The 25,612-nt window shown below is 41.5% G+C and overlaps 1 protein-coding gene across 2 annotated transcripts in view; it reads left to right on the top strand.

Annotated features, from left to right (window-relative positions):
- Window positions 1-25,302, top strand: part of spats2 (spermatogenesis associated serine rich 2) — a 55,342-nt gene extending 30,040 nt beyond the window's left edge. For both annotated transcript variants that reach the window (XM_062971026.1, XM_062971025.1), the window contains exons 4-13: window positions 383-491; window positions 2,079-2,128; window positions 12,934-13,195; window positions 13,735-13,947; window positions 15,741-15,876; window positions 18,824-18,882; window positions 21,498-21,607; window positions 22,568-22,670; window positions 23,383-23,585; window positions 24,113-25,302. In XM_062971026.1, coding sequence (XP_062827096.1) covers window positions 383-491; window positions 2,079-2,128; window positions 12,934-13,195; window positions 13,735-13,947; window positions 15,741-15,876; window positions 18,824-18,882; window positions 21,498-21,607; window positions 22,568-22,670; window positions 23,383-23,585; window positions 24,113-24,433 — 1,566 coding nt within the window. In that variant the 3' untranslated portion in view covers window positions 24,434-25,302. The remainder of the gene's footprint in view (window positions 1-382; window positions 492-2,078; window positions 2,129-12,933; window positions 13,196-13,734; window positions 13,948-15,740; window positions 15,877-18,823; window positions 18,883-21,497; window positions 21,608-22,567; window positions 22,671-23,382; window positions 23,586-24,112) is intronic.
- Window positions 25,303-25,612: the final 310 nt, after the last annotated feature.

Genomic DNA, 25,612 nt, shown 5'->3' with positions numbered 1-25,612 from the left:
GAACATGAGCAGATTTTGTTTCAATCCTTTAAAAATTGTTTGGAGACAGGGTTAGCTAGTTAAAATCTGTCCATTTGGCAGCATCTTGAGACATAATATAGTCTTTGTAGCTGCAGCTTAAGCCAGAAGAACCCAGGTGGCTTGACTGCTGCTCTGGTCTCATGTTGCTTCCAGCTATAGCGTCAGTGACACGTTTGCTGCTTTGGGATAGGCTTCAAAAAACATTGCCAGAGAAAACAATGTTAGTGGATTGTTCCCAGAGCAAAAACGAAACCGACATTAGCTAAAAGAACAGAAACTTAATTTGTTTCCTGCATTAAGTAAGGGAAAATATTTGACTTGGAAGTGGTTAATATGTGATCTGCACATCTCATTTTTCTAGATCAGTGCTGTGAGAGCAATAGTCCCCAACCGCAGCAACAACGAAATTATCTTGGTGCTGCAGCACTTTGATAACTGTGTAGATCGAACAGTGCAAGCATTCATGGAAGGTAAGTTCTTTAGCAACAGAGTACTGATTGAGATATTGGTTGGCAGCATTCAAAATCCAACACTTGTTAAAAGGTAACATGAAGTAGGCAGAATATCTTACATGTGCATTATTTCTGTTTTCAATATAATTTATGTAGTTATGAATATTTTTGTTTTGCATCTTATGTGGGCGGGGTAGTTCTTATACAATGTTTATTAAGGACTGTGAAATAACTTTTGGGAAGAGAAGATTATTGTGCAATAAAGACCCAAAAACATCTAAGGGCTTAGTATTTTTCACTCTGGTTATTTGATTTTCTTCTTGGGGCTACATTAATATGTTATTTTTATTTTGTGTCAAAAGCATTGCATAATAATAAATTTAAAAGTGATGAAATAAAGGAAATCACAAGCAGCTAAATAGTTTTAGACCAAAAGCGGGCAACAGCGACCGCATTGTCCATAGTATTAATATGTGACTTGCTTTTGTACAAACTTTCATTCATCCAATTACTTTGATCATAGCAGGAAGCATATTTCCTATAGATATTTCATAGCATCCTAATAGTGACAAAATAAATGTCAGTGCATTTTCCACATAAATATAGATATGTGTTGATTTTGGCCAAAAAGGTTATGTTTGTTTCAGAAATGAATGAAGTGATCTTAAAATTGACTCTTTCTGAGGGGTTTTATGGATTAACACCAATTACATTTTTACCATTTACTTTCAACTTTGAAGATGAGAAAATAGTATTTAAAATGTTAAGCACTACTGTAGTATGTTCTTAGTAATATGTGGTAGTTTTCTAAACTTCCTCTGAATTCATTTGTACATATTCATCTAGATTCATGAACATTTAAATGTTCATTGCTCAATATGGAGGTGGGCATGAGTAACCTTTGTGGCAACCAAGACCCCCTACGTGTGTTTGTATTTAAACTATGTTACATAGTCCTTTTGATAGCTATTTCAAGGAAAAATAAAGTAACATTCTAGGTTTCATGCCTCTTCCCAATTGTGATTTTCTTTATATAGTCCTTTTCTTTTAAATTTCATTGACAAAATACTGTATATTTTTCTGTATACAATTTAGATCAGAATAGTAGCTGTAGAGATTCTTAAAATTACTCACTTCTTTACTAGTAAGCAATCATCCTGTATAGGCAAGTTCTGCAGCAGCCTAGGAATATGTAACTGCTCAAAGACTGGTATGTAGATGTCGATTCCAGTACAATTCCTTTATAAGTATCAGTTTATTATAACTTTTTCTTCATCATTTATATTTCTGTCTTTTCCCAAAACCCAGGATTCATGGCAAGACTTTATGACATACTCTGTCCTTCCAGAAACTCGCTCTTGTGTTTTATTTTCTCTTTCTCCCACTTAAAAAAAATCTAGTCGGGTGTACTCTTCTTTCCAGCCCCCAAAAGGATATTTATATTCTTCCTGTTGCTACCATACCTATCTCCCCACATATCAATTATCCATGAGACTGTCTTTTTCACCTCTTCTTCCTTGTGATGTCTATTATTTGTCCTGCTTTTTATTCTAGACTTCTAAAGACCGTATGAACCATGCTTATGATATATTTATTTTGTTAAAGGTAGTGCCAGTGCAGTGTTGAAAGAATGGACAGTAACTGGAAAGAAAAAGGTAAGCCTCTGTTTGGATGTGAGTTGGCTTTAGAAGGGTATATTATTCTGGTTTTGATTTATACTGTAAAGAACACATCGCTTATAAAGAACTTGGAGAGTTCCATTCTCTCATGTAATTCCCACAGAATTAGAGTGGTACACTTAAGTACACTTAAAGCACTGGTGATAAAATACTGGAGGATTTATTTATTTATTACAGTACTTATATCCCGCCCTTCTCACCCATAGGGGACTCAGGATTATTTTGAACACTTATTTGTTCAGATCACATATAAATACTGCTTTTCTTGTGGTTTCCAAATGAGATATTATTCACTGTCAAGGACAGAACGCCACAAGATTCAAAGTAACAGAGTTTATTAGATTACAGAACTCAAAAATGCCCGTAAAACACAAGGGCCAGGCAATTTTTGCCTTTAGGAGCAAAAAAGGGGCAAAAGTAAATGTTCAAAAGATAAACCGGATTAAACCGGAGTTTAATCCGGGTAAAAACAAACTGCTTTCTTCAGCCTGGGTATAAACAAAACGAAAGCCAAGGAACAAAAGATAAAGAATGCAACTAATTGGCAGCAGATTCCTCTCTGCTGCCAACACTGTGTTTAGAGTAACTTGCGTCGCTCCCACACACACACACAGCAGACAGGATTCCAACACGCACAATTCAGCCAGGGATTTTAGCAGTAGAGTTGACCAGTTCCGTTCCGTAGATCAAAGCCAGAAGCAGACGTTTGTAGTTTTTCCAAGTCCAAGAAGGGGGGAAGACAAGCCGTGGTCAGTTCAGTCCGAGTTCTCAAAGCAGGAGATGGCGTCCGTCAAGAAGACGACGGAAGGTCAAGGTCTCAGCACAGGAAAGTACACAAGTCTTCAGGGAAGCGTCCCACACACACACACGAATCCCAAGCGTTTGCCCAGATTACCTTGCCCGACGCAATTTGCAATTGCTCCCAAGCCCCATTTTATGCCAGTTACAAATCTTCATCACTGTCAGCTGTCCTCCTTAACCCGGGCGTTTCCTCATCACTTTCCTCGTCAGAGCTGGAACACCTCTGACTACGCCCAACAGCATCTCCAGCTGTGGATCCCGTCCCATCCCTCCAGCTAAGCCATGGGTCTAATCCTGAAGGTCCCCATTCATCTTCTGCCCCATCATGGCCAGTGGCCCCCAATTCCTCCCTTACCCGAGTCCAATCCATCTCATCCTCCTCTGAGCTAACCAGCCCTTCCTCCATTCTCTCCGTAAACCCTTCGAAAGACTCTTCGTCAGATGGTGCTGCAAATATGTCTCGCAGTCTTTTTCTCTCTCGCTCCTCGAGAGTATCCGACTCTCGAGGAGTCTTACGCCCACGCCTGTCAGAAACAGAGCCACGAGGCTCAATCATAACACTATCCCCTCTCACAAAGGCCTCCTCCCCCGATGGCGGAGAAGTGGCAGTGATACCCTCCGCTATAGCACCACGACGACTAGAGGTATCAAGTTTCAACAGCGAACGATGAAAGACTGGATGGACCTTTAAACTAGACGGTAAACGCAAACGAAACGCAACAGAAGAAATCTTTTTAACGATAGGAAAGGGACCCAAATACCGAGGCGCAAACTTTCCCCCAGCCTGTTTAATATGTTTGGAAGATAACCACACCAAATCCCCTTCTTCCAACTCCTCCCCTGCCTGCCTGTGGCGGTCAGCCTGAGTCTTCTGCGTTGCCTTAGCTTCCAACAGTAAGCGACGGGCAACATCATGCAATGCAGCCATTTCCGTAGAGCGGTACACAGGGTCCGAAGAGACCACATTGGTCGACGGCGCCACACCTCCCCGTGGGTGAAAGCCATAAGTAAGCTCAAACGGCGTATGCTGACTAGACGTGTGCACCGCATTGTTGTAAGCAAATTCCGCCACCGGTAACCACTTCACCCAAGCCGTGGGTTGATCTAAACAAAAACAACGCAGATACTGCTCTAAGAGCCCATTAACCCGTTCCGACTGTCCATCCGTTTGCGGATGGAAGGCGGACGACACGTTTAACTTAGTCCCCAAGCACTCATGGAAGTGTTTCCAAAAGCGTGACACAAATTGCGGAGCCCTATCGGAAATAATCACCTCGGGTGCTCCGTGCAAGCGATAGATGTGCTTTGTAAATAGTAAGGCCAACGTAGGGGCCGCCGGAATGGTTGAACAAGGAATAAAATGAGCCAGTTTACTAAATAAATCCACCACCACCCAAATACAAGTATAACCCCCAGACTTAGGCAAATCTGAAATGAAATCCATGGAAATGATTTGCCATGGCCTCTCCGGAACAGGTAAAGACGACAACAACCCTCTAGGGCGCCCAACAGGCGTCTTACTCTGCTGGCAAACGGCGCAGCTGTCACAAAAGCGCAGAATGTCTTGCCGCATCTTTGGCCACCAGTAGCTCCTGGTGATAAGCTGTACGGTCTTGAACCTGCCAAAGTGCCCAGCCATGGGTTCGTCATGGTGGGCTCTAATCACCTCCAACCTGAGGGCCCCCACTGGTACGTAAACCTGCCCCCTACGCACCAATACCCCGTCTTGATCTTGGAGATGCGGCAGTATGGTACGGTTACCTGCTGAGAGCAGCATCAGTTGCTCCTGTGTCCACACATCATCTTTCTGAGCCTCAAGGATCTGATCATGTAACCCGAGCTCATTATCTACAACACACAGCGAGGCAGTAGGCAAGATGGTCTGACATACTACCTGCTCATTGGTCTTAAATTCTGGCTTGCGGGATAAAGCATCGGCCCGCAAGTTTGCCTTCCCCTCCACGAACTGCACCTTGAAGTTAAACCTGGAGAAAAACAAAGCCCAGCGGATTTGACGCTGGTTTAACTTCTTTGCTGTTTGCAAGTGCTCTAAGTTCTTATGATCAGACCTGACCACGATCTGATGCCGTGCCCCTTCAAGCCAGTGCCGCCACACCTCAAACGCCACCTTAATCGCCAACAACTCCTTCTCCCATATGGTATAGTTCTGCTCGAAGGGTGTTAGTTGCCGCGAGTAAAATCCACAGGGACGCAAGGTCCCTGAGGAATCCTTCTGAGACAATACAGCCCCCAACGCGTAGCTAGAAGCGTCCGCTTCTACCACGAACGGTTTGTCAACATCAGGATGGGTTAGTATGTTGTCCGATTGAAAACTAGACTTAAGTTGTAGAAACGCCTCGTGAGCTTCCCGCCCCCACACAAATGGCTGTTTCTTGCGCAGAAGCTGCGTCAAAGGTACCGTGAGCTTTGCAAAATTCGGAATAAACTCCCGGTAGTAATTAGCGAAACCTAAGAACCTTTGTACATCCTTCTTAGTCTTCAGCTCCTGCCATGAGTTGACGGCGTCAACCTTATGTGGGTCCATTTTAAGTTCCCTACCTGACACTACATGACCTAGGAACTCCACTTCAGGCACATGAAAGACGCACTTGGAAGCCTTGGCGAAAAGCCCATTAGCCCGCAGTCGGTGCAGAACCTGCTTGACATGTTGACGATGTTCTTTCTCGTCCTTAGAAAAAATCAAGATATCATCCAAATAAATCACTAAAAATTGGTCAATTAGGTCCCTGAACACATCGTTCATGAACCTCTGGAAGACCGCAGGAGCATTACAAAGCCCAAAAGGCATGACTCGGAACTCGTGGCATCCGAAACACGTGTTAAATGCCGTCTTCCATTCATCCCCTTCCCGTATACGGATTAAGTTATAGGCCCCCCGCAGGTCAAGCTTGGTAAAGACCTTAGCCCCTTGCACCCTTGATAACAGTTCCGAGATTAAAGGGAGCGGGTACCTATCCCGAATGGTGTATTTGTTTAGGATCCGATAGTCGCAGACCAGCCTAAGTTCCCCAGTCTTTTTGGCTACAAAGAATACTGGTGCCGCAGTTGGAGAACTAGATGGGCGAATAAACCCCTTGGCTAAATTTTCATCTAGAAACTCCCGCAAAGCTTGCCTTTCCGGTACAGTCAAGGCATACAGCCTCCCTGCTGGCAGTTTCGCACCTTCTGCCAACTTGATGGCGCAATCATATGGCCTGTGCGGTGGTAATTTGTCCGCTTCTTTTTTACAAAATACATCAGAGAACTCCCCATACTCAGCAGGCACTCCCTCCATATCAGAATGAGTAACATTTAGAGTGCAACAATCCTGCCTCTTTAAAATCACTTTACGTGTTGCCCAATCTACTTGTGGGTTTACTACAGCTAGCCAATCCATCCCCAGGATCACATCATATCTAGGCAAGCTCGTAATATCCCACACAAACGTTCCCGTTACTCCCTGCACCTCCCACGTTACTGCTGAGGTTTCCTGGTTAACCACCCCAGTCTCCAGCAGTCTCCCATCTGCTCCTTCCACCCACACGTCGCATGCTTTGCGCACCTTAGGAATGCCATGCTTCTTAGCAAACTCAATATCTACATAAGAGACCGTGGCCCCTGAGTCCAGCAGTGCCAGAGTAGAAACAAGTTCCCTTCCCCCAACAGATAATGTAATGGGTACGAAAACATGCTTCCTCCCTTCAGTTGACTGCTTGAGGAGCCCTAGTGCGTTGGACTCACGTCGCACTAGGGCTGGCCTTTTCCCGAAAGCTGGGAAGGTTTCACATTACAACTTTTGGCAAAATGCCCAGCATTCCCACAGTACAAACACAAGCCCAGCTGCCTCCTACGGCTCTTTTCCTCTGTAGACAGCTTCTTAAAGACCCCAAGCTCCATGGGCTCTTCCCCCATCACCACAGGTGCCCTGGTTACATGCATGGGTGGCGCACACATTGCTTTTGAATGTTTACGAGCCTCGAACCTTGCGTCTAAACGCAGCACCTTAGCTACTAAGGCGTCCCAGCTTTCAGCCGGCTCCAAGCGTGCTAGTTCATCCTGGAGCATATCATTTAACCCGGCAGTAAATAAAAGCATGAATGCATTTTCCCCCCAATCCAGCTGGTGGCGATACAGGTTAAACTTATTCAAGTAATCCAAAACAGTCCCCTTTCCCTGTTTCAACCGATACAGAGCCCACCCAGCGTTCTCCGTGCGGAGAGGATCCCCAAAAGTATCAGTTAACAACTTTTTGAAATTATTCAAATTGTCCTTGACTGGGTCATTTCCCAAAATTAAATTAGTGGCCCATTGTCCTGCGGGACCGGTCAACAAACTCAAAATAAAGGCCACCTTGCTAGTGTCTGTGGGAAAAGCATGAGCACTGAGCTGAGAAAAATAAAGCTCCACTTGTGCCAAAAAGGTTGGCAACTTGCACCTGGTTCCGTCAAAGCGTTCAGGAGTCAAAACATGTCCTTTCACGGCATGAGCGGTTTGGCTAACGGTAAAAGCCGTTTGCAATTGGTCTAATTTGGCTCTTAACTCATCCATCGTCTTCCTGACGGGTTTATTGCTGCAATAAACCTTTTATGGCGTCGGGCAATCTGTCAAGGACAGAACGCCACAAGATTCAAAGTAACAGAGTTTATTAGATTACAGAACTCAAAAATGCCCGTAAAACACAAGGGCCAGGCAATTTTTGCCTTTAGGAGCAAAAAAGGGGCAAAAGTAAATGTTCAAAAGATAAACCGGATTAAACCGGAGTTTAATCCGGGTAAAAACAAACTGCTTTCTTCAGCCTGGGTATAAACAAAACGAAAGCCAAGGAACAAAAGATAAAGAATGCAACTAATTGGCAGCAGATTCCTCTCTGCTGCCAACACTGTGTTTAGAGTAACTTGCGTCGCTCCCACACACACACACAGCAGACAGGATTCCAACACGCACAATTCAGCCAGGGATTTTAGCAGTAGAGTTGACCAGTTCCGTTCCGTAGATCAAAGCCAGAAGCAGACGTTTGTAGTTTTTCCAAGTCCAAGAAGGGGGGAAGACAAGCCGTGGTCAGTTCAGTCCGAGTTCTCAAAGCAGGAGATGGCGTCCGTCAAGAAGACGACGGAAGGTCAAGGTCTCAGCACAGGAAAGTACACAAGTCTTCAGGGAAGCGTCCCACACACACACACGAATCCCAAGCGTTTGCCCAGATTACCTTGCCCGACGCAATTTGCAATTGCTCCCAAGCCCCATTTTATGCCAGTTACAAATCTTCATCACTGTCAGCTGTCCTCCTTAACCCGGGCGTTTCCTCATCACTTTCCTCGTCAGAGCTGGAACACCTCTGACTACGCCCAACAGCATCTCCAGCTGTGGATCCCGTCCCATCCCTCCAGCTAAGCCATGGGTCTAATCCTGAAGGTCCCCATTCATCTTCTGCCCCATCATGGCCAGTGGCCCCCAATTCCTCCCTTACCCGAGTCCAATCCATCTCATCCTCCTCTGAGCTAACCAGCCCTTCCTCCATTCTCTCCGTAAACCCTTCGAAAGACTCTTCGTCAGATGGTGCTGCAAATATGTCTCGCAGTCTTTTTCTCTCTCGCTCCTCGAGAGTATCCGACTCTCGAGGAGTCTTACGCCCACGCCTGTCAGAAACAGAGCCACGAGGCTCAATCATAACATTCACTGTCATACAGGTGGAGACACCTATATATGTAATATAAGTTTGGCTTCCCTCTCTGCGTACCTTTCCCTACTATTAAGTGTTAGCCTACATCCAGCTGTATCAGCTGAATAGTATTTGCTCTCCCTGGGGATTACATAGTTATTTTCTCAATTCTGCTCCTTTCCTTTCCTTATCCATGTTAACCAAGGGCCCTTCCATACAGCCATATAACCCAGAATATCAAGGCAGAAAAATCCCACAATATCTGCTTTGAACTGGGTTGTCTGAATCTACACTGCCATATATTCCAGTTCAAAGCAGAAAATGTGAGATTTTATTCAGCTGTGTGGAAGGGGCCCAAATCTCTATTCTACTGGCAAGCTAAGTGCCCCTTGGTTTATTTTTAGCAACAAGTTTACTCTTTGCTACACAGTATCCTATACCTTGTATGTAGTTAGTCATTTGGGAATAATTCATCTCTTCCTTTGATACTGTTTTGTTGGTTGCCTAGAAATAAAATCTGAGGGAATCACTGGCTTTTATTGAACTACCAACCTGCACCCCCAAAATTGCCTGCTTGTTCATTATGTAAACTTCAATATTCTTGACTTTCATAGCTTCCTAATATATATACTTATCTAGATCTCTTCTTCTTCTCTGTAGGTCACCATTTGCTCTTCCCCTCTTTTCCTAGTCTTTCTTCCCTTCCCTCTTCCTTTTCAAAGTCCCTTTCCCAGCATTTCTTATATTGCTCCATACTTAGGCCTTTATACATGTGCGTGCAGTATCTCTCTACATCTGAATAACTCTGGTATTGCCTTGTCTCATACTTGATGATAGGGCAGCTTAGCCTAGCCAATGACTCTCAAAGACTTTATCACTGTTGCTGCTAGAAAAAAACGCCATCCATATACAGTAGAGCCCTGGTTATCCGAGATAAACGGGCGGGCCCGATCTCAGATAACCGAACGGCTCGGAGATAAACGTCTCCCCGGATCTCCCTCGGCCAGGCCCTTGCTGTAGGAAAAAGTTTCCTCCAGCAATGGCCTGGCCAAGGAAACCCCACGGTACGCTCCTCATTTCTCGGAGGGACAGGCCCTTTCTGAAGCAAGGGCCTGTCCCTCCGAGAAAAGTGGAGCGCGCCCCTGATCTCCCTTGGCCAGGCCCTTGCTGGAGGAAAGAGTTTCCTGCAGCAATGGCCTGGCCAAGAAAAACCCCTGCACGCTCCTGTCCCTCCGAGAAACGAGGAGTGTACCGCGGGTTTTCATCGGCCAGGCCATTGCTGGAGGAAACTTTTTCCTCCAGCAAGGGCCTGGCCGAGGGAGATCCTGGGAGACGTCCCTCGGCAAGGGCTCGCCCCTTGGGAAGCAGCCCACGAGCACCTACTGCCTACTTCCCAAGGGGCGAGGGCTCGGCCCAGAGAAGCAGCCCAAGAACGCTGCTGCAGCAGTGATCGCGGGGTGCTTTCGTGATGCTTCCTCCTCTCTCTCCCTGTCCCTTCCTAGAGCTCCCTTCACTCGAGAGAAGGAGAGTGAGAGGCGGGACATTTCCAGGGCACTTGCTCCTCCCTGTCCCTCTCCTCCCTTCTCTTGATGATACGGACGCTCCTCGGATGATACGGACGCTCAGTTAACCGGCGTTCGGTTAACCGGGGTTCTACTGTATATATATGTGTGTGTGTATATATATGTTCTGTGCATGATTAGTACCAAGTTAACAACAAAACTACTGGACTAAATGCCACTAAATTTGGCCACAATACACCAACACATCCACGATATGTCCTTCACTCAACCCCCCCCCCCTTCTAAAAAACAATTAGCCTATATCTATTTTTCACTCTCTCTCTCCCCCCCCCCCCCTCCTTTTCGGCCTGAATGGTATGCTCCCTTTACTCTCCGCACTTGCCCTGAGGAGGCAACGGTTTACAGCTGACGGGGAGCATGGAGAAGAGCAGGCATATAATCCAGTTCCAAGCAGATAATATAAGATTATAAATATAATATACAGTAGAGTCTCACTTATCCAAGCCTCGCTTATCCAAGCTTCTGGATTATCCAAGCCATTTTTGTAGTCAATGTTTTCAATATATCATGATATTTTGGTGCTAAATTCGTAAATACAGTAATTACAACATAACATTACTGTGTATTGAACTACTCTTTCTGTCAAATTTGTTGTATAACATGATGTTTTGGTGCTTAATTTGTAAAATCATAACCTATTTTGATGTTTAATAGGCTTTTCCTCAATCCCTCCTTATTATCTAACATATTCTCTTATCCAACATTCTGCCGGCCCGTTTAGCTTGGATAAGTGAGACTCTACTGTATAATAATTACTGTGATATAATAATATAGAACAACTAGCTTTGCCCGGCCACGTGTTGCTGTGGCTTATGGGAATCCTTTGTTGGCCAGGTGGAATAGCAGTGAATAGCCTTGCAGTCTCAAAGCCTGGCCATTTTCTGGAGTAGCTGGAGCTTTTTGTTGTATGAACGTAGAGGAATGGATGAGGGGTTGTGCTGCCAAGTTTAGTGTTTCTGGGATGTGTAGTTTTGTTGTTTTGTCCTAGGCCGAAATTTCATTACACTTTTATATATATAGATATAATCTCTAAAACCAGAAATCCCAGAAAGAAAACAGCCAGAACCAGCTAACATCTCCCAACAAAAGATTCCCCCAGGCAGGAAGCAGCCAGGCTTTGAAGCTGCAAGACCATTAAAATGCTAATCAAGGTGACTAATTGCACCATTCATATTTGCCACTCCGAGACTATTCATTGCTATTCAACCTAGCCAACCAAAGATTCCACAAAGTAGAAAGCGGTCAGGCTTGCAAGCAGCAAGGCTATTCAGTGCTATTCAACCTGGCCAACTAAGATTTCCCCTAGATAGAAAACTCCCAGGCTTTGAAGCCATGGGGCTACTCCGTCTCATTCAACCTGGCCTAGCAAGGATGCCCTATGTAGAAAGCAGCCAGGCTTTTAAGCTGCAAGACTATTCAGTGTAATTCAGGCTGGCCAATCAAGGATTCCCCTACAAAGGAAGTAGCCAGGCTTCAAAGCAGCTCTTCGATTGAGGGTGCTACTCCAGCCCGCCAAACAAAAATTCCCCAGGTATAACACAGCCAGGCATTGAAGTTGCAAGGCTACTCAGTGCAATTCAACCAGACCAACAAAGGATTAACCTTGGTAGAAGGCAGCCAGGTTTTAAGCAGCGATACTACTCTGTATTGTTGAGGCTGACCAACCAGGCTTTGAAGCTGCAAGGCTATTCACTGCTATTCCACCTGGCCAGCAAAGGATTCCCATACGCCACAGCAATGCGTGGCCGGGCACAGCTAGTTGTATTATAATATAATCATGCCTCTAAACCACAAATCTGAGGGGAACTGAACTAAAAATAAAATGGATGTTTCTTCTCAGTTTTTATTATATAATCCATTGTATAAACAAAATAAAGATTCTTGTTATTAGTAGGAGAAATGGTGAAAAATACCAAAACTTTACTTGGAGTAGTCAAAAGATTCCATAGTATCTTCTACATATTCTTATGTAGGCTAGAGAGGGTATTTAGCCAAGGCTGATGTACTCTGAAAAATCTTATCTGCATTTATGTTACTCAGTTTTTGCACAGATAATAACTGGCATTTGAAGCCTCTATCGGTGGTACAAATAAAGTATGATTTAATCTACTTCTTCTAATCATGATAAAAGAGTTAAAAAGACAGGAGAAATAGGAAAGCCTTACTTTTTGACCACTTCAAAGCTTATTGAACCACATCTCTAGCTTTTAAATGTTTACAAGACATTTCCCACACACTATCAAGTATATCTTTGCTGGGATAGGGGTTTGACACAGGCAGCTATGATTCCCAGAGAGTTTGGTCCCACAGTAAGTGATACTTTGGACCGCATGCTATTAGTAGTTCCAACTGGAGTAGACTGAAACAGGTGTTGAAATAAAGTCAGTCAGTGCTTTCCCCCTTTTCTTTGTACAGAATTATGAAATATACCTATTTTTTAGGAGAAGCCAATCCTTCAAGTTAACTGATAGTGGGGAACAGTGTGTTTAATATTCTCCAGCACCACAAATTTTCCCTGTGTACTGTTGCTTTGCATAGCACACTTCGTATTTATTAATCCCAGTCTGTTAGTTTTAATTGTTAAATAAATCCATCCTATTTTCAAGAGATCATTGCCAAGAACCCAGCTAATAAAGAATTTAATTCTTTCATGTTCAGGCACTGTGAATAATTTTCCTTTAGTCCAAGAATTCAGATGTGCTTTTTTTCCCCTTGGTGTGGTTGGACATATTAATCCCTAGAACAAAAAGAAGAAAACCAAGCCAAAGCCTTCTGCAGAATCAAGTGCCAGCCTCCATGACCCCAGTAAGCCAGTGTCCACTGAAGAGGAACAGTCTGTGGCTTCGTCCGAGAAGGGTGGGATCAATGGTTACCATGTCAATGGCTTGACCAATGACACAGAGTCTGTGGACTCACTCAGTGAAGGCTTGGATACACTTTCCATAGATGCCAGAGAGTTGGAGGAAAGTGAGCCTACTATGCCTGAGGTGTCTCATGGAGCAGGTACGTTCTCTTGTCATTTTTTTTTTAGTCTCTTTGTGGAGAGAAATAGTGGGGTTTAAATAAACATAATACTACCACTACTACTAATAATAAAGTGAAAGTGCTGTATGTTAAAATGTGCAAAGAAAAGGGATGACCTTTTTATTCTCCCTTCTACCGATATGCCTTCAGCTGCAATTTTTTTAAAGTAAACATTTCCTTTGTGATGTTTTGGTTATTTTTACAGAAAGGTCAATTAGTGCTCTTCAAATAACTTTGACATAATTACAAGTTCTCAGAGACTGGGTTAGGAAATGAGAATAGGGACAAATTGAAGGAGACTACATATGCCTAGTGACTGTTTAGAGGTAGACCCTAAGTTGGTTCTGGCTATGTGAGCATTTATAGTACACTTTATTGTTTGGTGCTCTTTCATAGATGGAAAGTTGTGCTAATTTTTTAGGAGAAATAACTAGGGAACATGATCTACATAGTTTCAGGCTGTTAGCTCTGTCATCACATGTTTTATTTTCAGTTGAAACCCTTCTTTGTTTCCTCAGTAACACTTGAGTTAGAAAATGGAATAATGGACTTCAGTCCAAGGTCTGCTACTATGCGGTCTTCACAGAATGCCCAGTCGCCTAGGGTGCAGCCTGAATTGAAGAACCCTGGCAAATCTTTCTCCAGACCTGTCTCAAGCAACCAGTCACCTGCTCCTTCATCAATGACAATACTAGATGAGGTCCCTGTGTCCTCTGGAAACAAAAAGCTAGGTAAACCTAATAGAATTTGTGGCTGCCACATGATTCTGGTGGTTATCTTCTAGTTGGGGATGTGATGCGGGTGGATGCATCCTGAATAATTGCAAAATGACAGTGATGTCAGATTACACGTTATAAGTGTTAAGATAGTAATTACAGTGTGTATCTCTTTTTTTCTCATTTGAATTATTGTGGTATAGTAGATTTTAGTGGACTTGGATCTAGATTCAGATCATGTAACTTTGCACCAAATCATTCTTAGCAGCTTAATCTTTCCCACATTTTTTAAAAGATAGAGCAAGAAGATCCTAAACTACCATGCACTTTACTCTGAACTCTTTCAGGTTGTGTGATAAATGAATACATGATAAAGGATAAATAAATTATAAATGATAAGTGATACATGGTAAATAAAGATTTTTTTTCTGCTTGAGATGCAGATGCCTAGAAATAATGTAAAGCTGTGTCTAGCAAACTAAGGTTTGAGGCACGGTAGTATAACAAAAGTTGACCCATTTTGACAAATGGGATTGATACTCCTGTCCTCTGGTGTTGTTGTTTTTTTTATCACTTTACTGCCTTGCATGCCCAGGGTTGGGATCTTCCTGAGCAGGATTGAACATGAGTATTAATCGCTTCTTTCCAACATTCCCCACCAAAGGCTGGTAAATTTCTGTGCCACCTTTAGTACCAAGCTCCACCAGCTTTATATGGGTCCAGAAATACTTGTCTCTGAACAAAATATTGCATGTTAAGTGCACCTATACCTAGTGGCTTATTTCTTGGCTTTTCTGAGAAACAAATAATATTGCTGGGTAGAATGTCTCTCTCCCATTCCATTTGTGTTCAGACATAGTTTTCATTAAGGTTGCAGAGAATTCTTGTAAGATACAAAAAGTATTGAATAAACTGTGGATTAATTTGCAGAACACATTAGGCAGACTGAGTCAGCTGAAATTGAATTTAATTGGATTTCTTAGTGGTTGGAGTTTTATGAGCTCTTTAATCAGAATTTTGTATCTCTGTTGGGGAAGCTATGGACGATACCCTGTCTTCTTAACTGGCTTTCCCTACTGGTAATACAAAATTAAAATGAGAATTGGGTGACTGAAGTACTTTTAATTAGTTCGTGTTCTTATTCACAATTTTTTGTCAATTTAGTGTGTATTCCTCCATATATTTTATTATGCTCCTTATCCCAAAGTTTTAAAAGCATTTGTACCTTTGCTTCCTTAATGCAAGTTTGTCCCTGAACCAAACTTTGAAAGAGACACAGTGGCTAATGAGAAGTGACTGCTATTTGCAGTTTCTTTCTTTAGTCTCCTCATCTCTGCCTGTCAGGAAAAAGAGACCTGCAAGACCCTGTTTCTAAACATGGCCATTATCTGCAGCTTTGAGGAAACTGGTATATCCAGCTTCTAGAGTCAACGGTTCACCTTCTTGCTATAACAAGGACTATAACAAGAACCTGGCACTTCTTCTTTGCAGTGGATGAGCTTTTCAGCTGATCTCAGTGATGTAAATAAAGCACGGCAACGTTTCTGTTGGTGATAAAAGGCAAAGATTCTAACCTTTTATAACTAGCAACTAAGCTGTATTTCTTCTGAAAGAACTAGCTCTTGTACAGATTTCAGTTTACCAGAGAGATACATTATTAAAGTTAACTGAAAAATACTTTGTTTGAAAAAGAATATCAGAATTGTCCAGTGTTTTTGTCTGAATTGACACACAGATATTTCAGTGGGAATGGGGTTTTGGTTAGGAAGCAATTATATTTTACTTTTGCTTGTTTGTTTCTGTTTTAGGTTCAAATATTGAAAAATCAGTGAAAGACCTTCAACGCTGCACTGTTTCATTGGCTCGGTATCGTGTTGTTGTTAAAGAGGAAATGGATGCTTCCATTAAAAAAATGAAGCAGGCCTTTGCAGAGCTGCAGAGCTGGTATGCAAACATCCGGAGAAAGTTTAGAATTTAAATATCAATAACTTTAAGATGTTTAACAGGAGAGTATTCTTGCTTATCCATTCTTAATTTTTCCATATTATGTGGGTGGTTACCCCAGGCCCTGTCTGAGAAAAGAGGTGTTCACATCAGCAGTGCACATGGAAATGTTCAAATATTCTTATTGGCAATAACTGAATGGAAGTGTCAGATTACCACTTTATCACATGATAGCTGAGATCATCATGTGAAGAAAATAGCTGCAGGATACAAATTCTAACTATTTGACTCTGCAACATTTATGTGAATGCTTTTGTCTTAAAGTAATCACAGTGCTCTTCATATATCACTGAACTAGGCATGCATGAATACCCATAGTTGTAGGGAAGATCTCCTCTTTGGTTAAAGGCTATATCTTAGTGGGAAGTGCACATGCTTTTCTTGCAGAAGACCCCAAACTAAATAGACTTCACAGCCAAGAATCTGGTAAATTTCAACTGGACCGATAGTCCCAATATTGATGAACAGTAGATAAGGATGCACATTTGAAGTAGCTTGTTGTTAAACAGTGAATTTGATGTTGTAATTACTTTGAAATAATCATGGTTCTGTGAGTTATTCTGAAATTAATGAATCAGAATAAAAATTAAAAGAATGCATAGAATCTCCTTATGCGATAGGAAAACAATATTTTTGGTTTTCAATGTTGTAGCTTATTGAGGTGCCAGGAGGCATATTTTTAATGCAGCCCCCCCTTCTCCAAGTATATCTTACTTGTTGCTTATTAAACAATTACTGTGCTGTTGCAGAAGAAATATCTGAAAGTACACCTTACTTAAATCTTTGGTTCTTTCTGCTGTATCACCAGAATCACTTTGGTTCACATAATTGTGAGATGGCTAATGGAAACAAGGTTTGATTCAGGTCTGCTTGGATCCTCCGTGTATCTCCAAAAATACACGCAGAGCCAATTTGAGATGCTGATTTTTCAGGCTGCTTTTAGTTACATTTGCTTGGAGTAGAGTCGCTCAGTTTTAATTATTCACATAATCTCTTTCCATCAGATCAGCTGTGTAACTATAAATCCTACAAAGTGGAAAGTTTAGTTTTGCTGGCTGAAACATATTTCTTCCTGTATCATTTCTTTGATCCCTGAATCATACTTGCGTCATGTTCAGAAAAGGTCAAAGACCCAGTGTGGTTGAACAGCCTTGCTCAAATAAGGCTGCTTGTGTCCCAGTTGCCATGGGAAGGGGTGAGGGCAGGAACCAGGAAGTGCAGTTCCGTGACACAGGGATATGCAGTGCCTGTTTGGACATCAGCCAATAGAACCTCCTTCAATAAATGCCAGGTGAAGAAAGTCTCTTGCAGTGAGACTTTGTACACAGGACTGATAAAACACTGAGAATGTGGCCAGGTTAGCTCAGCATTAGAGCCACGACAATTTGACCTCAGGAAGGCCAGGCAGTTGCATTTTGCTCACAGTTTTACATAGCAAGACTACATTTTAATGCATTATTGCCACACAACAGACAGGCAAGTTAAATACTTTATTAATGGTTTTATTATACTGTATTTGAAATTATTTTAAATATCTATATTGAGCATAAAGAAGACAGATCTAAAATCTGCAGAGCAAGAATGTTTGAAACAGTTGCTCTGGGGGACCTTGAAAATGGCTAGAATAACAGGCCTCTCTAAGGGTTCTTTTAGTGCTGAACACAGACATGTATCATTGCTATAGTGTACACTACAACCTGTGTCTGTGGGACCAATATCCTCTGTTTCATTTATCCATGTCTGACAAAATATTCCTCTAGGCATTTTCTAGATTTTCCAGAGGTCCTTAATTACCATAGGGTTGTTATTTCTTGTAATTTTGCATATCCAAGTTTAATTAATGGTGAATAATGTAGCAGTTGTTACAGAGCAAATACACATTCCAGTCTTTTCGCTGCTAGTGTTAAGTATCCCTTCATAACTAATGCTAGAATTATCCACCCAAACAAATTCTTCCCAGATGTATCCTTTGGCTCCCCTTTTCTGAGTAGATAGGGAGCCCTTGCGCAGACACATGCATCTCAGCAAGGTCAATGGAATCTGGGCTCCCTAGAGTTAAATACTGCAGAAGCAAATAAAGATAATCAAAGTGTGCAAGCATGATTTCCCACCCTCCCCCTTAAAAAAGCGATAAGAACTGTATGTACAGGTTAGCAGTGGAGAAAAATATCAACTCCCCCATTTATTCCCAACCTTCATATCTTGTCCCAGCATCAACTGCAAAGCAATACAGCCTATATCTAATAAGGTCTCTAATGTCAGTGAGCAGCTGTTAACATTAGACTGTGGTGATAACAACAGCTCTAAAACACTTGGCTGCTGGTAGAAGTCCAGCTAATTTTTAGGACTGTGGAAATAACCTTTATTTGTAAACATCTGAAGCATCTGCTGCTCTGCTGAAGTGTCCATCCCAAAAACTGTAATCAATATCACTTGCCCAGAAACCATTGTAGCCTGGAAGGTGATAATAAATGTTACATGCTATACTGTTTTCCTGATTTTGAGGTTAGTTGAGCAACAGTGCTTTGTGTGTAGAAATTGAAATTATTTGATGGACTGTGGATAATTTTGAACATTTATGGTCCAGGTGCTTGTGGCTTCTAGAAAGAAAAGACCTAAAGTGCCATATAGAGTTTCTGTTCACATATGAGAGAGAAGCTGTGCCAAAATCTAGAAAAGGTTTTTGGCATCCTGTTGTCATGTGTTGGCTCAGTCTCTATGCTGGTATTGATCTGTCCAAAGTCTCAAAAATCACTAAACAACACAGAACTGTATTCTTGTTCTTGTTCGCTTCCCATAGGCTGATTAGTACTGGGTTCTCCTTTTGTCAAAATGGTGGGCTGTACAAATTATGATGGTAAAGTCCCTCTCTTTTTCTTTCTCTTAGCCTCATGGATCGAGAAGTAGCTCTCCTAGGTGAAATGGACAAAGTGAAAGCAGAAGCAAGTAAGAATTCATTTTTATAATTTGATTTATTTATTTAAATATTTTCTACTAAAATGCCTTTCCAAAACAAGCTGTGCAAGGGAAAACAAGAGCAAGGGACACAAAAATCAAGAACTATGTATGCACATAAAACGGCCATGTCTGTATCCTTTCTAATTGTCGGGGGGGCAGCCATATCACATTGATGACTACATGCCAGAATGGAATTTTATAAATTAATTATGGGTTCAAGTTGTGGAACATTTGGAACATCTTTTTTTTTTTTTTTGGTGAAATATAGATTTATTTATATATATATATATATATATATATACGTACATACAAATAGAGACATACAATCTTGATATTCCACATTTACATTACCTGTAGTTCTCCCCGATCCCGCCACCTCCCCGTTCTCGCCCATAAACTTATTCTTACATAATGTAAGGGTACAGAGATACTATATATATTTATATCTATATCCCCTCTCTCCCTCCCCCCCCTCCCCCCTGAGAACAGTTTACTACTCTTTACCGTACTAATTATAGTTGTTCAATCATAAGGATAATCTTATTTAATTCCTTGTATTTGTCTTTCCCCTTTATCCTAGAGATAAGGCCCTTCCATTTTGCCTCCCAGGTCATCTTGGTTTGGCCAAACTTATAATAGCTTTTCCTTTCGCTAATATAATCTTGAAGTAGATAATCGGCTAAGTATTTATACCACGTTTTTATATCCCATTTTTTTTTGGTCCTTCCATCCTAGGGCAACTGAGGCTTTGATTGCATCTAACATATGTTTTATTATTTCCTCCCATTCTTTAAGTTCCCCATTGCCTTCTAATTTTTGAACAAAAAATTGTGTTTTATTCCATTCTATTGTCGTCCCCAATAGCTCTTTCATTTCCTTCTTAATTATATTATAGAATCTTTGAATTTTTTCGCATTCCCACCACATATGGGTATATGTTCCAATTTTCCCACAATTATGCCAGCATTGTTTTGGGTGGGTTTCGGTTATATAAGCCAATTGTATAGGAGTTCTGTACCATTTTGTAAGTATCTTCAGTTGCATTTCCTTAATCTTTAAATATTTTATTTTATTAATTGATTTTATCCATTTTTCTATTTCTCTCTCATTGCAATTCAAATCCTCTTTCCAGATTTCTATCAGGGTGTATTTTGTGTTATATTGTTTTTCCATAATTATTTTATATATGTATCCCATGATTCCTTTCTCCTTCTCTACTTTCCATTTTATTATTTTATCCAAGTCTGATTCTGGAGTCTCCTTATTCTTCCAATCTGTTATCTTTTTAGACAACCCTCCCCATTGTAGCCAATTGCCTTGTCCACATTTGTCTTTTATCTCCTCCCATTGTATAACTGTTCCGTCGGATTTAAGTAAGTCCTCAATCTTTGTTATTCCATGTTGTTCTAAGTTCTTTATCATATTGCGGTATAGCTGGGGTTTTCTATTTTCTAGGGCTCCTATTGGAAGTTTGTCTATTTTATTTATTGGAAGTTTGTTTTGCCATTTTCTCCAACATTCCATTGTTGAGGTCAATGGGCCTCCTTTTATATTTTTTAGGTCTTTATTGCCGATTTTCCCGATCAAACATGATCCGTATTCCCATCCATTCATTAGTTTCTCTAATCTGACCCATCTTTTGGGCTCACCAATGTCCAATTCAAGTAACCTGGCCAATTGGCAGGCTTCAAAGTAGTTTTGTAGGCAGGGAGCTCCCCAGCCTCCGTTTACTTGTTGCGTAAAGAATACTGTGTTAGCAATTCTATTCTTACTGGCGCCTATTATCCATGTTTTAATCGAATTGTCCCATTTTTTAATTATTTTTGATGGAATGCTGAAAGGGAGGGTCTGAAATAAGTATAAAAATTTAGGTAATATCATCATTTTGTAAGCCTTCAACCTTGTTGTAATGTTACATTTGGAACATCTGATAGATAAAATGTTATTTTTGCTCTGTCCCCAGTTTACAGCTACAGTGATATAACTAACTATTCAAGTTCCCTATTTTCAAGCACTCTTGAGAGTATGGAATGGGTGTCCTCATGGGTGTTTAAATTAATACATATGCCTCTGTCTGCCTCCAAATTTGGGGAACAAGGTGATCTGTGTCTGTGTGATTGCACGTGAACAGTAGATCTCATTGTGATGTTTAATATCGTCACAAATATCACCTGTATTTTCCCTCTATATTCAGATAGGAGCATGTGTTGGACAATTTTTATTTAGAAAATAATGCAAGGATAAGGGCTCCACCTCATTCCTGCTCTGTGATCACAAGCCAAAGGAAGTAACTGAACCCAGCTGCTTTCACGGTGATGGTTACATTAAGTAAGAGATCCTGTTCGCAGATTTGTTATGTCACGTTTGGCTTGGTACTGAGAACCTTTAGTTAATCCATCCAATCGGAACAGTTTGCGTTTCTCTTCCATAAAATGTGAGCTAGGGGTCCAGTTACAAGGTTAGGGCTCTGGCCTTTGTTTTAACTGATCCTAACAGTTATTTCAATGTTACCAAAAATGAGCCTTTACAGATAGAAGAAATAGAATATTTAACACTGTGTGCACATCAAACATAAAAATTGTGGTTTCTCATTTACATTTTAGTGGAAATCCTAAGTAGCCGACAAAAGAAAGCTGAAGCATTAAAAAAGCTGACCGATGTAGCAGTCCGAATGTCAGAGGAGCAGTTGGTGGAGCTTAGAGCCGACATAAAGGTGAACCTCATTGTAATATCTCATAGACTAGCCAAGAGGCCAGATTATATTTGAGTATAGTCCTGTTTCCTATAAGGGCTTAGTTTATTGGTATTTGCCTTCAAGTCATTTCTGACCTGTGGCGACCAAGGGTTTTCTTGACCAGATTTGTTTAGAAGATGTTCGCTTTTGCATTTTCTCTGGGAAGGTAGTAAATTACTTCAGATAATAAATTCACCATGTGTTCAGCTAATATTTGTCATTTCGTTTTGTATAGCATGGTAAAGGGAAATATTTAAACTATAAAATCGGGTGTAGAAAATCAAATAGAATCCCTCTTTTCATTTCTATCCTGCACTTATTCTTATGTCCATTAAAAAAGAAGAAAATAGTGATTTTCTGATTACAGAGAAGCAAAACATGGCACTTTATACCAGGCCTGCACAACCTGTGGCTCCCAGAATTCCTGGCCATTGGAACAGCTGGCTGGAGCTTCTGGGAGTTGGAGGCCCAAACTCCTGGAGAGTGTAGATTGTGTAGACCTGCTTTGACACCGTTTGAATGTGCAGATTGGATTAATTCTCCCTCTTCCCGCCACCAGAGGGCAGAGTAAAGTTGTGTAAAAGTCCCCATTAATTCCAGCTGAGCTGGAAAAAAATAATCTTTTGTGACTACTCTTTCACCAGCAATTATATTTTTCACCATGCTTATTTTTCTGTGACGTGTGGCTGATGGCACCTAAATTAGTACTTGAGCAGGCTTACACAGATTGGGCTTGTTCTTTTTTAAAATGAGGGGTCTAAGTACTAATTTGTCTGCAGATGCTCATAGCCTATGAGTCAGGGCAGAGAATGTGCATTCTCCTATCAACTTTTTTGATGTCAAATCTATGCTTCAGTATTTTATCCCAAACCCTAAATTTTCTTAGAATGAAACTCTTACTGAACCCTTATTATGCCACTATTTATTTCTCCTACTCAGCACTTTGTTAGTGAGCGCAAATATGATGAAGATCTTGGAAGGGTGGCTCGCTTTACTTGTGACCTAGATGCATTAAAGAGAAGCATTGACTCCTTTGGACAAGGTAAGCTAAACTGAACATGAAGTTATATGAGAACGCCATACAAAGCATAATCATAGTCACATTCATGGAATGGAACATTTGGATTAAGTAAAATGTCTGTCACAGGTAGAGTGCCCATGATAAAGCATTTCCTGTGTAGGTTTTCTCAGGATACCTCAGCTGAAAAGGATCTGCTCAGAATCGTATCTTTTTCTGAGGTTTGAAGCAAGGCCTTCTCTCTGGAAACAGTTGCCTTGTAAGACTAACTGTCTGATATGGCAAGATTTCTAGAGGGGAAAACGAAGACCTTAACTGCTTAACTGGACTTGTATTCGCTATTTTTATTTGATAGGACTTTCATCATACAGTTTGTGTAGTAGATGTTACTTGCCTTTTAGCCTTGTCTTGTTTCCTGTTTTTTTTAGAACCGCAATTGCTTTACTAGTGAAGTGAGACTTGCAAAAGTATTGTAGGTTATCCTTCCTCCTGGAAGTAAGCTCTGCCTCTGTGCAAAGCAGGAAATTGCATTTTGGCTTCCTTTCCTCCTTTTTTTCTTTTCCTTTTCCAGCTCTGTAGTCTGTGCCTACTGAGCATGCTTTGTGTCATTTTTGTTGTTGTGGATAAGAGCTATTTCTGCACACTTAAGACTTCTGCTAACTACATTACAAAATATATGTCAAATGCACTTACAACACCTTGGATTACATTCAAACTTGCTTGTGTTTTATTTCAGTTTCTCATCCAAAGAACAGTTACTCAACCAGGTCACGATGTAGCTCCACTACCAGCACCCCCTCTGTAAACACCCTCAATGAGTCCCTTCCCACAGCATGCATCTCGGCATCTGCTCCGGGCCTTGTGACAGCCAACAAGAAACTGCCATCCCCAGCAGAACCTCCTGGAACAACAAGTCGCCCATATCAGCCCTACCGTGAGGTAATGATTTACCATTGTATCCTTATAGTGCCATGATGATTGTATTATACTCTTGCTTATAGTGAGAAGGCTTATAATCCCATCTCCTGTAACTTCCACTTGGTGCATGCATTTGTCAGCATTATTTGTAAAAGAAGAAAAAAGGTTATGAGACTAGTAGGTGCATCCAAGTGTATCTGCATGCCACTCTTTTAGTAACTAGCATGTAGTGGAGGGACTTTCCAGATTCTGTTGCCACTGAAACTTGGCAAGAAGTTCTTGTTCTACAGATACAGTTATAGAATATCAGTGGTATTTATGGTTCTTCTTTGTGGAGTCTGAGAGATGCACATATGGGTTATCTCTTGCACTGCGCAGCTGTTTGGAACCTTCTAGATCTTGAAACTTGGCAAGAGGTTCTTGTTCTACAGATACAGCTTCAGTTATGGAATATCAGTGGTATTTATGGTTTCTAGCTCTATGCTTAATGTAGTAAAACCAGCCAGCTACAGTACATATTGAAAGTGATTCCGCCTTTTCCATTCCAGGGGTTCCAAGGTAACAGAAGACCTGCTCAAGGTTACCGGCCCCAAGGACAGCGCCAGAATGGGCCCTCACACCCAAGTTCAAATCGATACAGAAGTGGGCAATGGTACCAGGCCAACTCCAGGCCCCGACCACCTCCTGGAAATACAAACAGCCCCAGCCAGACTCATGCTGGAGGGACCAATGTAACTGGCACTGGGCCTGATCCTGGTCCTCCACATTCCCCGTCTGCCCAGGCATACTCGGGGCCCCTCAGCAAAGAGGCCAAGGCCCTGCCACAGCGGAAACCTAGATCAAGCCAACCTGAGGTGGCCAATTCCTGAGGACCATGAATTCTGCCACCTTCAAAACTGGATAACAGGATTGTATGAGACACCTAGCTAGAAATATTAACAAAGGAAAGTTTACACTCATTGTCCCTGTGCCCACTTCTCTTCCCTAGTCATTCTGTTCTAGGAAAGCAGTTTCCTAGTGCTTCTCCTGCCCTTGCTTCCTGCCAGCCTTATGACTTAGGTCGGGCTTTAGTGGACAATGTATACACTTGTTGTCCAGATGTGGCCTTGGGAACCTCACTGTATCCGCCTCCTTTACACTTCTGGCTTTTCTTATTCTAACGCCGTCCTTAAATTGTGCCAGGCTTGTGGCCTAAAAGGGAAAAAATGAAAGAGGAGGGGAGATGTCTTCCAACATAGCCATCCTTAAGCTTCTGCTCCTCCCCAAATGCTGCTAGCCAGGCCTTACTCCAAACAGCAAAGCTATTCATGCTGGCAATGAAAACAATTGCTGTGATTTGTGAGACCAAACTGAGAAATCCAAAGGGAGGAGCCTTAGGAGACTGCTGGGATATTTACTTTCTTTTTACATCTTGTCTACATGCTGCTCTTGGGAACATTGGACCTGTCCCGTACCTTTCTTCCCACAGAGAATGCAAAGGGCCCAGTCCTCGTAGAGGAGCAACATACTCTGTGTACCTTATATATGACTCTAGATGTTACCTTCTTTTCATGTTCAGTGAGCCAATGGGAGGTTTCATTTATTCCATCTCCCATCAGCAATCCACCATCTGATCCTAAATTAAATTTCTAGCAGTTTAATTAGCAGTGCTAATCTTAGATAATTGCAAGTTAAACACAAATTGCTACAGTCTTTCTCTATCCTTGTATAAATAAAAACAATATACATGTTTAAAAGATGTTGACTCTTTGTGTCATTATTTCTTCTCATTGAAGAGGATTTGTGAGAAATTGATGCATGGAGATGTGTGTTTATTCAGATATGGACTGAACAGATACATTCCACTTCATTTTATATCAAATGAACAAACTTACTGTTTAATTTTTTGACAAATAATAATTGATTTTTGTTTACCAGGTGGAACTGTTTACAAGGTAGAATTAGTTAGCTCTTATAACCAAGATTAAGTAAAATGAATAATATATTTTGAAGCAAAACAAGTGAAAATGCAGTGATTGGACGTAGATTAAGACTTCTGGTCCAGGGAG

This window comes from Anolis carolinensis, chromosome 2 (assembly GCF_035594765.1).
Source record: "Anolis carolinensis isolate JA03-04 chromosome 2, rAnoCar3.1.pri, whole genome shotgun sequence".
Lineage (NCBI taxonomy): Eukaryota > Metazoa > Chordata > Lepidosauria > Squamata > Dactyloidae > Anolis > Anolis carolinensis.
The sequence above is the reverse complement of the archived record's forward strand: the minus strand, read 5'-3'. Positions and strand labels throughout refer to the sequence as shown.